The sequence below is a fragment of the Nomascus leucogenys genome, chromosome 2, assembly GCF_006542625.1.
Source record: "Nomascus leucogenys isolate Asia chromosome 2, Asia_NLE_v1, whole genome shotgun sequence".
NCBI lineage: Eukaryota > Metazoa > Chordata > Mammalia > Primates > Hylobatidae > Nomascus > Nomascus leucogenys.
The window spans coordinates 152480059-152491579 of record NC_044382.1 but is presented as its reverse complement, the minus strand read 5'-3'; the positions used below and the strand labels follow the sequence as shown (position 1 = coordinate 152491579).

At 49.4% G+C, this 11521-nt stretch overlaps 1 protein-coding gene across 1 annotated transcript; it reads left to right on the top strand.

Moving 5' to 3' along the window:
• Positions 1-2468: 2468 nt before the first annotated feature.
• Positions 2469-3112, top strand: LOC100580419 (cytochrome c oxidase assembly factor 4 homolog, mitochondrial-like). The gene has a single exon (XM_012505291.2). The coding sequence runs from the start codon at positions 2481-2483 to the stop codon at positions 2742-2744; it is 264 nt and encodes an 87-aa protein (XP_012360745.1). The 5' UTR covers positions 2469-2480; the 3' UTR covers positions 2745-3112.
• The last annotated feature ends 8409 nt before the right edge of the window (positions 3113-11521 follow it).

Here is an 11521-nt window from a genome sequence, read left to right as displayed (position 1 = left end):
TATCAGGTGGGTATTTCATGCCGGGTGCCACACATCCATGCCCTGTGCCTACATCCCCATAACCATGGTTCTATGAAGGACATGACCCTTGGACAAGCAAGGAAAGGAATCCCAGAGAGGCTAACAGCCTGCACAAAGTCAAACAGCAGGAATTGAGAACTCAACTCTGCCTCCAAATGCCAGCTCCCACCCTGCTGCCCCCTAACTGGCTATCAGACGCAATTCAGCAGGCTCTGGGCCAAGTGGCCAATGCCCTGGAAGACTCTGGAAGGAAACTGAGGACCCGAAAGGTTAAGGAAGCTGCACAAAGCCACACGGTTGCTGGCAATGGGGGCAGTACTGAAACCCAGGTCCACTTGATTCCACGGATCGTGCTTTCCCCACCATGTTCCTGTACCTTTTTCTGTCCATTCCCCTGGCCCTGGTGGAGCCCAGCGAGCCCTCAGCCCTAAGAGCCATGGAGGGCCAGGTTCTGCATGGGGAATGAGCTCCACATTTCTGGTGCAATTAGTCCTTAGGCGTATTAAGGGTCATCCAAAGCGCTCCCCAAAGAGACCCAGAGATCTGGATTCACAGCAAGGACCCTGTGCCGCCTGCTCCTCCCTGGATCAGATCCTTTGGGCCTCCCATGGTCCAGGTTGCCACTAGGGCACATATGTTGTGCATGTCCACATGTGTGGTGCCTATGCTGCCCGCCACATCCCTCCTTGCTGAAAGATGCACCGAAGCTGGCAGACACAGCACCTGCAAACAGACCCACGGTGTTGTCCAGCCACTCCTGGCTGTCGGCTTTTGTCCTGGGCTGCCCTTGCTAATGAGGAGCCCAGGGAAGCCCAGCCATCGTGCCTCGTTATCTTCACTCCTTCTCCAGAAGATCCGGTTTCCCCTCATGTCTTGCCCTGGCCCCTCACAGGCTATCGTGGAATATACAGAGACTCAAAGCTCTTTCGGGATGATTTATGAACCCCTTGCTGGGGGCCCATCTGTCTCCAGGAGACCCCCACTCCTGAGGCCAGGTATTGCTGGGGTCACGACCCCGGGAAGGCCACCAGAGGTCAGATAAGGATGGTGTTGAGTCTATCAGTGACCCCTCTGTTGGACAGACCTCGGCGTGATGGGGCTCTGCTTGAGGAATTAGTGAGATTTGTCACTGTGAGGGAGGGGAGGTCTGTGAGGGAGGGGAGGGGGCATTGCTGGCTGGGGTCACAGGGTCACTGTGCCTTGGTGACTGGGTGAATTTTAGGTCATGAGCTTGCCCCGTGGCTCTGCCAGGCTGCTCACAGATAGGATGGTTCAGGGTCTAGCTTACCCCACAGAACGATCCCGAGGAACTATGGAGGCAGGGGCAGGTGATTTGAGTTCAAACTCTAGCACAGTGCCTAGCACACAGTAGGTGCTCAATAAAGAAGAGTGGAATGAATGAATGCAGGCATGAATGAAGGACCTTGCTGCATAACCTCGAGGTGGTGCCCATGACTGGTCTTGAGCTGCCCAGTCCCCCTCCACTTTCCTTAGGTCAGAGCACTCGATCTGCTTTAGGGGAAATTATTTCTTCTGGTGGATGAAGCCCTGTTCACTCATGGTCTTCCCTCCCCAGGACATGGGGTCCGCCATGACCCAAGCTCAGGCAGCGTGTCCTTCCCCCACCTACGAAATGGATTGTGAGGAGAGGGAAGAAAGAACGAGCAACAGTGGGAATATATTTGTCACAGCAGGGACACCAGGGGGGTGTTTCATGTTGTGAGGCAGCCCGAGTGCATCCCCATGTCCAGACTTGGCTCTCCAGCCTTCCAGTTCTATACCCACTGCATTCCACCAATTATCCCTTTTCTTTTCTACATCTCGAGTTTGTTTCTGTCGCTTGCAACCCTGAACAGTTATTCCCCACCCCCTTACACACATAAAGGTAATATGTTCAGCTGGCTGAGCCACTTCACCTCCCTGGGCCTCGGTTTCCACATCTGTGAAATGGGTGTCATGAGTCCTCCTCCAAGGTCTTTAAGGATCAAGTCAGGGGATGTTCATGAAATTACCCCTGGCTTGCGCCTTTGGTGTGCAGTGCCTGTGGCATGTGAGTGAGCACAGGCTCACCTCCTGGTGTGGGTCCTGATGCCCTGGGCAGCCGGTGCAGAAGGGGGTGGGTGGGGCTTGAGTGGCGTTTGATCGGGCCCCTTCCCGTTCCCTGTGCACCTTGCCTCCAGGGTGCTCAGTCCACAGACAGACCCAGAAGCCAGAAAGCTTGAGCCTCATGATTCAGAGCAATTATGCAGCCTAATTACCTGGGTTCAGCTTCTGTCTCTACCACCCGCCAGTGCCATGACTGTGGGCAATGAATTTAATCTCCCTGAGCCTCGCCTACGACGGGCTGGTTCCTGAAAGGATGGACGGAGGATCCCCAACCGCCTGTGAAGCCCAAGCCACCACGTAGGAGCGTGCGTTTGGACCCTCTTCTCCCACCTGTTCGACTCCCCGTCCCCAGGATGTCAACTTCAGTCCCTCAAGGCCATACCTGGACCCAAAGGGTGAAGAAGGACGATGAGGAGGAGGACCCGCTGGACCAGCTGATCTCCCACTCTGGCTGCGCTGCCTCCCACTTTGCAGTGCAGGAGTGCGTGGCCCAGCACCAGGACTGGCGGCAATGCCAGCCACAGGTGCAGGCGTTCAAGGATTGCATGAGTGAACAGCAGGCAAGGTGGCAAGAGGAGCTGCAGAGGAGGCAAGAACAAGCCAGTGCCCACCAGTGAGACCCCAAACCACCTATCCCCCGTAGATGGCCCTGCCAAGACCAGCACCCAGCAAGATCATAGAGGAAAAAATCCTAAATGCTGGGTGTGGGAGGTCTAACACATGGGGATAGTTTTTGGATCTCGAGTTGAGAGCCATGGGTTTGGACATGACTGGCACAAACAGCTGTCGTATGTTCATGGTCAGATCTCATACATCCTCAGCTGTCTTGTTCCACCAGTATTTACCAGGAAAACAAAGAATGTGTTAAGGGATGCTCCCCCACCCCACATCTTGGGTCAGTGTGCCAAGTAGTGAGATCATTTTAGGGACATTTTATTTTAAATTAAATTCATAATCTAATGGTAAATTGATTACCTAAAAAAAACAAAAAAATTTCCTGAGCCTCAGTATCCCCATCCATAACATGGGAAGGACAAGGATGATAGCAGGTCCTGCCTCACGAGGGGCCAGGATGGGTTGAAAGAGATGGCATTTGGGAAGCCTGTGGCACTCTCCAGAGTCCTTGGTGTTTATAAACCAGAGAGGAGCAGCAGGGGACAATGAAAGGTTAACCCTCAGGGCCTAGACTGGGGACTCCTCGGAGGACAGACAACACTAGGGCCCCTAAACATGTTTGCTGTCCCAGGTCAGGCTTCCACGGAGCACATGGAGCTCGAGGCAGGAGTCATTGACTGGGAGGTGAGTCCAGGAGGCTCAGGCAGGGGAGCAGATGAGACAGAGGGAAGGCGGGAGCCAGCAAGGCACTCTCCCGAGGGTTACCATGTGGCCCCCAGTGTTCAGCCATGCTGGGGTCTTGGGAACATAGCACCTCACTCCTTCACGGCTCTTACAGACACTGGCATTCCCTTCCCAGGTGCCACATGCCCCAGGTCCTGGCAGAAACACAAATGGGTCCAGAGTGAACCCCACTATTCATGGGCTCATGGTCCAGTGTGGTGACACGCAGGCCATGTGCAATCTGGTTGTAGCAGGGCTGACAGAAGCAATGGCTGTCCCTGCTCAGGCAGCAAGGGTGAGGGGCTGGGGTCAGGGATGGCAGTGCTGAGGGGAAGAAGGAAGGGCAAGGACACATGGTCCCCGGTCTGGAGGAGTCCCAGGCTGTGTTTGGGAAGGGGGGTCTGGGGATGCCACAGGGGTTGCAGTGGAGACATGAGGCTGGGCTGGAGAAGGCAGGGACTTTCCCTCTCAGCTGTTTTCTGCCCCTACATGACCCTTGACCTTCATTCAGAGACGTACAAAAAACCATCCAAAGTCCATGGAGGCCTAAATTCACTGCCCCCTGCCTGCATCCCTACACTCACCCGGGTCAAGCCTCAAGAAACACACTCTGGAAATGGTGGCAAAGACGGTGAGCATTTGCCATCCAGCCCTGCCGTGTGCGGTGTGGGTGCCCACGGGAAAGAATTCTTTTTAAAATTGTGTTTTCTTCTGGCATAAGCAGCTCTTTCAAAGGGAGTTTTCGTAGCCGGTTTTGCTATGTGCTGTTTTGTTTTCCTGGGGGGCTTGGGGGCGGGTTAGGTGCTGAATAAGGAAGTCTCTTTGAAGGCTCACCCAGGACCCTTCTAAAACAGCCCCGCGGCCCCGCAGGACCCAGCGCACAATTCTTGGAATTGTTCCGTTTGCCCCATTATGTTACAGAAAGTGCAACACCAGAGGCATTTTCTTAAGAATCAAGATCTGAAACCAACATTATCTTACTCTCTTATTGTTGGCACAGGAAGAAACTGGGCCCCTGCCAAGGGAAACATGTCAGCCTTCCAGCAAGTCCCCGAAGGTCGGAACCTTCGAGACGGGTGAATTTGGATTTCATCTTAGGAAAAGCTCCGAGTGTGGCACCAGGAAGTGGTGAATACTTTAAGTAGCTTTACATATTAAGTAACCCCCCAAAACAAACAAACAAACAAACAACGACAATAAAAGGAGATTCCCTAGTTTCAAATCTCCATGGGTGAAGAGGATGGGGTGTGAAAAACAAAATACAAGAGATTCCTCAAAATGCCATGCACGTTCTTTACTCTCTGGATCTTGGCTATACTCTCTGCTCCAGGCATATCTGCTCGCCACCTGTCAATGTCTTATTTAATCCCTATTATGCTGTGGCTACCGTGACAACTTCCTTGACCCCCTCCAATGCAAATTGGTGACACTCTCCTTTTCATACTCACACTGACTGGTTGCATAGTATACGGTGTTTATCATGACTCTTTTTGCCTGATATTTTGATGATTGATGAGCACAGGAGTCTCCCTCAATAGACCAGGAGTTCCCTGGTGACCAAGAGCTGTACATCTGCCTATTCCTCTGGGTGCCTGGCACATCGCCAGGTTTATGGCAGGAGATCAATACCTGCTTGTTTCATTCATTCATTTAAAAAATGGGCTCTTCCATTCTCCACTGCAATTCCACTGGCCGAGAATCAGCAGCCACAGTACTGCCTGCATATTGCTGCAGTGTCTGTGTGTGTCTTTCTTCTGAAGGATCCACCAAATGTAAAAATTGGAGCTGACTCACAGCCTTAAAACATACACACCCCATGGGAATGCAGCATTCAATGCTGATCAGAAAGAACTTAGAAGCAGACAGATGGAGTCCCAGAAACCTGAAATGCATGAGGTCCTGTAATTAAACATTAGATTTTACTCTGAGGCCTGGCACAGTGGCTCACGCCTGTAATCCCAGGACTTTGGGAGGCCGAGGCAGGTGGATCACTTGAGGTCAGGAGTTCGAGACCAGCGTGACCAGCACAGTAAAACCCCGTCTCTGCTAAAAATACAAAAATGAGCCAGGCGTGGTGATGCATGTTTGTAATCCCAGCTACTTGAGAGGCTGAGGCAGGAGAATTACTTGAATCCAGGAAGTGGAGGTTGCAGTGATCTAAGATCATGCCACTGCCCTCCAGCCTGGGTGACAGAGTGAGACTCCATGTCAAAAAAAAATTTTTACTGTAAGCTTCCTGGCAGCCAAGACAAAATGGAAATTGTTCAGGATTATCTGCATCCCCCTGTTACTCAATTCTAGGACAGTGGTAGAGAGTGGCAATGCTTTTGATTTCTGTTTTGTTAAAGATATAAAATATTAGTCATATACTGTGCTCCAATCTGAGGTTATCGAAAGTAATATAAAAAAAGGACTCAGGAAAGACAGACACATGGAGGGCCCAATATCTCTGTAGCACTGAGGCTCTGAACTGGGACTGTGTTATAATTATAAGGATTACTGGCTGCTGGGACAATGAGCTCCCCAAGTCTCAGGGCAGTAAGAGACAATTTCTTGCCCAGGTAAGAGCTGTATGCAGGTGGCGTTGGTTGGTGGCTGTTTTCCTCCACGAGGTGAGTCAGGGACCCAGAATCCTTCCCCTGGTGGCCCTGCCACCTCTTAAGCCCTGTGGATTTTATCATCCAACTGGTGGTTGAGAAAAAGGAGAGCAAAGCAGACACGCCCTCTTCTCAGCCTTTGACGGGAGGTGACTCCCATGACATCTGCTCATGCCACCATGACAGCTTGTCCCAGAGCCACCTTCAGATGTAAGGGGGCTGAGAAGTACAGCTCCTGGCTATGCAGCTGCCCCCAGTGACAACTCCTTCTTAGGTGTGGCGGGGAGGGGTCACAGCTATATATTAGAATCCCCAAGGAAACACGTTTATAGCCCACATGCAGTGCCCAAACGTAGGCATTCTAGTGCAGGGAGTCTGGCAGTCACGGGCATGTGTGTTTTGAAGGAGCTCTCCGGGTGATTCTGAAGGCATCCCTGGGTGGGAGGACGGGCCCTCAGATCATTCTCCCTAGCATTGGACACTTCTCTAACCACATGTATTTGGTTGAATATGGTCACCAAAATCCAGGTCCTTCTCATAACCTCAGAATGTGACTTCATTTGGAAACAGGGTCTTTGCAGGTGTCGTTAGTTGAGATGAGGTTATCCCAGGGCCAGGAAGGCCCTGGTTCAATGACCGGTGTGCAAAGAAGAAGAGGAGAGGGACAGGCAGAGACACGCAGAGGAGAAAGTCAGGAGACTGACAGACAGCAGGGAGGCTGGTGATGATGGAGGCAGAGAGTGAGGTCATAAAGCTGCGAGCGAAGGAAAGCCGGGGACTGCCACCAACAGCCAGAAGCTGACAAGCCTTCAGAGGGGGCTCTGCCCTGCCAGCACCCTGACTTTGGACTTCCGGCCTCCAGAACTGGAGAATACATTTCTGTTCCAGCAGCCACAGGAGGCCAATATACCACCTGCCGCCACGGCCATTCTAGGCAGGGACCCACGAACGAAGAAGTTGGGAAAATCGGACACTCTGCAGCATTGCAGGGCAGGATTCAGAGGGTTTCCCACATGACAGCAGGGTCCTGGGAGGGTTGGGCTGGAAATTAGAATCCAGGCGGCAAGCCTGCATTTGGCCTCGGATTCTTGGGGCGAGAACCTAAAAGCAGATTCTCCCACTTTTGGTTGACTTCTTCTCCACTGTAAGATGAAGGGTTTGGCCTGGAAAGGGAGTTCTCAAAAGGTAGAGCATGAAGCAGTGGCGGCCGCCCCTGAGGGTGCTGTCGAAAATGCAGATGCCTGCGCTCCCTCCAGCCCCTTTGAAGCAGCATCGTCAGAGGTGCAGCCTGGAAATCTGCATTTTCACAAAGTCCCAGGTGATCTGAGAGCATGCACGTGTGTTACGCACTGACCTGGAAGAGGTTCAGCATTTAGTGATAAATGAGTCCCTATGAATGTAAACACAGTCTCGGAAACACTCCCTGGAAAAGGGGAGCAGATGTGCACACCTTAACCTGGAAACCGAGCCCTTGGGAGTAAGGGCATCAGGTTGTAGCTGGGATCCTAGTACAATAAGGTGATTTTGGCACCCACTTTACAAAGAGCTTAAGCAAGACCCCTATAAGGCAAAGAGTATCGCCCAAATGTGTCAGGGCATTTGGCCTCTGATTCTCAATTATGGGAAAGCAGTTTAAGTATTTAAGCAGTTTTGTGTTTCTTTCCTTTATCTGGGACTGAGCTATGAAAACCTCCATGTGGATATGCTTAAAGAGATACCCTGATTGGGAGGGAGGAGAGGAAAGAAACCCCTTATTACATTAGAATAACAATTTTAGCTGCCGTTGCCAAGCAAATCTGAGAAGGCATTTTTTAAACATAGATTCATTATTCAGGAAAAGAGAGTTAGTAAACAAAACACAAAGCCTGAACTCAACTGGAATCTAAAAAGCCAAGTTGAACTTTCCTTTTCTAGCACAGGTTATGATGTTATCTCATTCATTTATTTCATTCCTGGATTACGGTGGTTCTACTCAGTCTTAATCTCTACTAGATTTTTCCACCTCAGGTGGGAAAAAGTGGATTTTTCATACGTTTCGAATTTTATAGGTAGAGAAAGAAAACATAAAGAAAAAGATTAACATATTGGACTACGTAAAATCCTTTTATGAATCCATCACAAAATTAGAAAGTAAACAACAAATTGGGGAAAACGTGTCCAATATCTGTGAAAGATGGTCTGACTTTCCTATCGGCCTTTGGAAGGCTAAGAGACCCACTGTAATGAAGCGAGAAGGCAAATCACTGTCCTTAAAATGCAGATGACACTTGAAATTCAGGAAGATAAAGTCGATCACCCTAAGAGGTGAAGGGCAAGAAGTATTATCAAGCAATTTATAAAAGAAGAAATCCCACTGACCAACTAACATAGAAAACTATTCACCTACAACAACAAGAAAACACACAGAGACACAGATGTTCTTTCTTTTTTGTCTGCCAAATTGGCTAAGTTTTTAAAAACTATACTATTCAACAGGAAACGTTTGAGAAAAGCACTCTTATCATATATTGCTGGTAAAGTTGTAAATTGTTACAATCTTTTTGGAGGGCAGTTTGGCAAAGCATATCAAATGCCTTAAAAAGTGCATGTCTTCAAAAATAATCATATTTGTAGGAATTGGTTCAAAGGAAATACTCAGAGGTTCTGCAAATATTTACAGATAGATAGATAGATAGATTTATTACAACATTAAATGTGTGTGTGTGTGTGTCTCCTAAAAATGGCAATAACATAAATAACTAGTAACCAGGAATTGGGCAAATAAAGGATGGGCCGTATCCACAAATAAATGCTTTGTATGGTGAGAAATTATGTTCTTAAAATATTTACCTGGGCGTGGTGGCTCATGCCTGTAATCTCAGCCCTTTGGGAAGCCAAGGTGGGTGGATCACTTGAGGCCAGGAGTTTGAGACCAGCCTAGGCAACATAGTGAGACCGTTGCCTCTAAAAGAAAGAAAAAAAAATATTTAAAGTTATAAGAAGTGTTTGCAAAACATAATTATAGGACACATAGGTTACGAGGAAGTAGGTGTGCTATGATTTAAAAATTAAGTGTTTTATCTGGTGGTCTAGAAAAAATATGACCATTTGAAATAAATTCAAGTGTAAAGAATAACAACCTTTGACTTTACAGATACGCTGAGGTTATTTGCGGAACGCGGGACGGAGGCGACTGAACCATCACTGCCGCGTCTGATTTTTGTTTCAGTTTAAGTGCTTGACTGTGGTTTCTAAATTTCCTACAATGAACATGTGGGGTTTTTCAAAAAAACAAAGATGTGAAATCTTTCTCTGTCTAGTTCCTTCGCCTTTACTTTGCTTGATGGTTTGTGAGCTAAGGTGGGCTTTCTACATGGACTTGGAATATTTGAGGAAAGATGGGGCAAGGAAAGAAGAAATAATTGCTGCTTGGTGGCAGAATAAACTGTGAAGGCCCCCTCCTGGCCTGCTTCACCTCAACAGGCCATGGACCAAGGCCTCTGGCACCCAGCAGCCTACGGACAGAAAAGCCTCTTGGGAGGTCCAGACTCTGCCCCACCCTCCCCGCAGCAGCTGCTGTCACAGCTACGCCTCTGTTTATCTGCTTGGTGTGTGAGGTGTTCTGGAAATACATTTGAATGAAGAGCTCTGTGGATTTCAATGGTTTGATATGTTGTTGCTCTGGAACATGAACCCATCTTTGATCCACCAAGCAGCACCGGCTGGCTCTCTTAGACTTGATGTTGAAAGGTCAAGAATCTAGAGCCCCAAATCAAGACAGGGAAGTATTCAAGTACGAGGCCGCATTTATTGAGTGGATGCCGGCCTTGTCCTTTATGAATAGCGGCTTTTTAAATGTTCACAATAGTCCTCGGGAATAGGCACTCTGGTTATGCCTACTTTACAGAGGAACAAACTGAGGCCCAGGTAGCATAAATGGTAGAACAAGGACTGGAACGGAAGGCTGACTTCGGAGTCCCTGCTCTTAACGGGTCTAAGACTCATGCAAATCTGTGGGACTCAGGACTTCTGAGGGCAAGAGTGGAGAGGCTGCCACTGGTTCCTGGAGGTGTGGATGATGTCACCTGGGGGTGGATGGGTGGCTGAACTTGGGAACACTGGGTCATGCCCTGGAATTATGAGTTGGAGTGCTACCTGGAAAGAGATGGACACCCGTTCAGATACAGTGGATAGAATGGCAGCCTCTAGAAAGATATCTCCGTGTCCTAAACCTAGAAACCGTGAAGCTGACCTTATTTGGATAAAGGGTCTTTGCAGATGTAATGAAATTAAGAATCTGAAGATGAGATCATCCCAGGTTATCCAGGCAGCCACTAAACCTGATGATCAGAGACACACGGAGAGAAGACCAGGAGAGCGCGCCATGAAGACGGAGCCAAGATTGGAGCGATGCACCGTGAGCCGAGGAGCGCCAGCAGCCAACACATGCTGGAAGAGGGAAAAGGGGTCCAGAGGGAGCACGGTTCTGCCCACACCCTGATTTCAGACTTCTGCTCTCCAGACCCGGGAGAGAATAAATTTCCATTGTTTTGAGCTCCCTTGGTTTGTGGTGGTTCCAGCAGCCACAGGAGACTCATACCTAATAACAAGACCCAATAAGGCCATTCTTGTACCTATTATTTGTGTTTCTCTGAACAAGGTTTTTCCAGCTCTCGGTGTTGGGGGAGAAAGCCTATGTCAGATGATGCCGGGCAGGACACTTCACTGTGCAGGAATCCACAGGGCTGTGCCTCTCTGAGCCCTGGCAGGGAGCTAGAAATAGCTCAGGCGCAGCACCCTTTTTTGGTTAATGGACTGGGCTTGCGGTGCCTGCCACTTAAACAGCTACACCAGGCGGGAGGCTGCAGGGAGCCCGGCTCCTTCCCTCCCTGCCCCTCCTTATCATGATGGATTGCCTCTCCGGAGTGAGATGGAAACTTAAAAATGCTTCGCTCTGCACAGCTCCGGGCAATGCCTGGCCGATTTTCCTCGCAAATTCAGGGTCATAAACTTTTAAAAATAGGCACAGGGCTGCCAGTCTCATTAAAGGAGACTCTGATTTATTGAGATGCATGGGCATCATTTTCAGATAGTTCTGGAACTCTTTGGAAGGATCCTACTTATGACAGTTGTGAGTTTGCCCTCAGTCCTCCTTCTCCTCCTTAGAAGTTAGTTTTCTTCCCCACAAGAGCAAAGAGAGGCCAGCAGCCTTGAGGACTTTCTGGATACCCTCAGAGGACGCAAACATCTGGTGCTCTATAAATGCTTCCCTAATGGTTTGAGCTGAAGAAGTAAAAACCACTCTTCTGAATGGCTTAGAGGAGCCAGTTGGATTGATGAGAAAGCAGCCGTATCCAGTTATGTTTTTACTGAGCGTGTCAGGATGAAAACCTTCTGCAAAAGGGGATTTTCCCAAAAAAAAAGATGGTGGGCGGGGCGGGGTGGGGGTGGACATGTGGCAACCATAAAGCCGTGTTGTT

Excerpts from the sequence above, each read along its gene's own strand:
- LOC100580419 (XM_012505291.2), top strand. The coding sequence starts at position 2,481 with ATGTCAACTTCAGTCCCTCAAGGCCATACCTGGACCCAAAGGGTGAAG.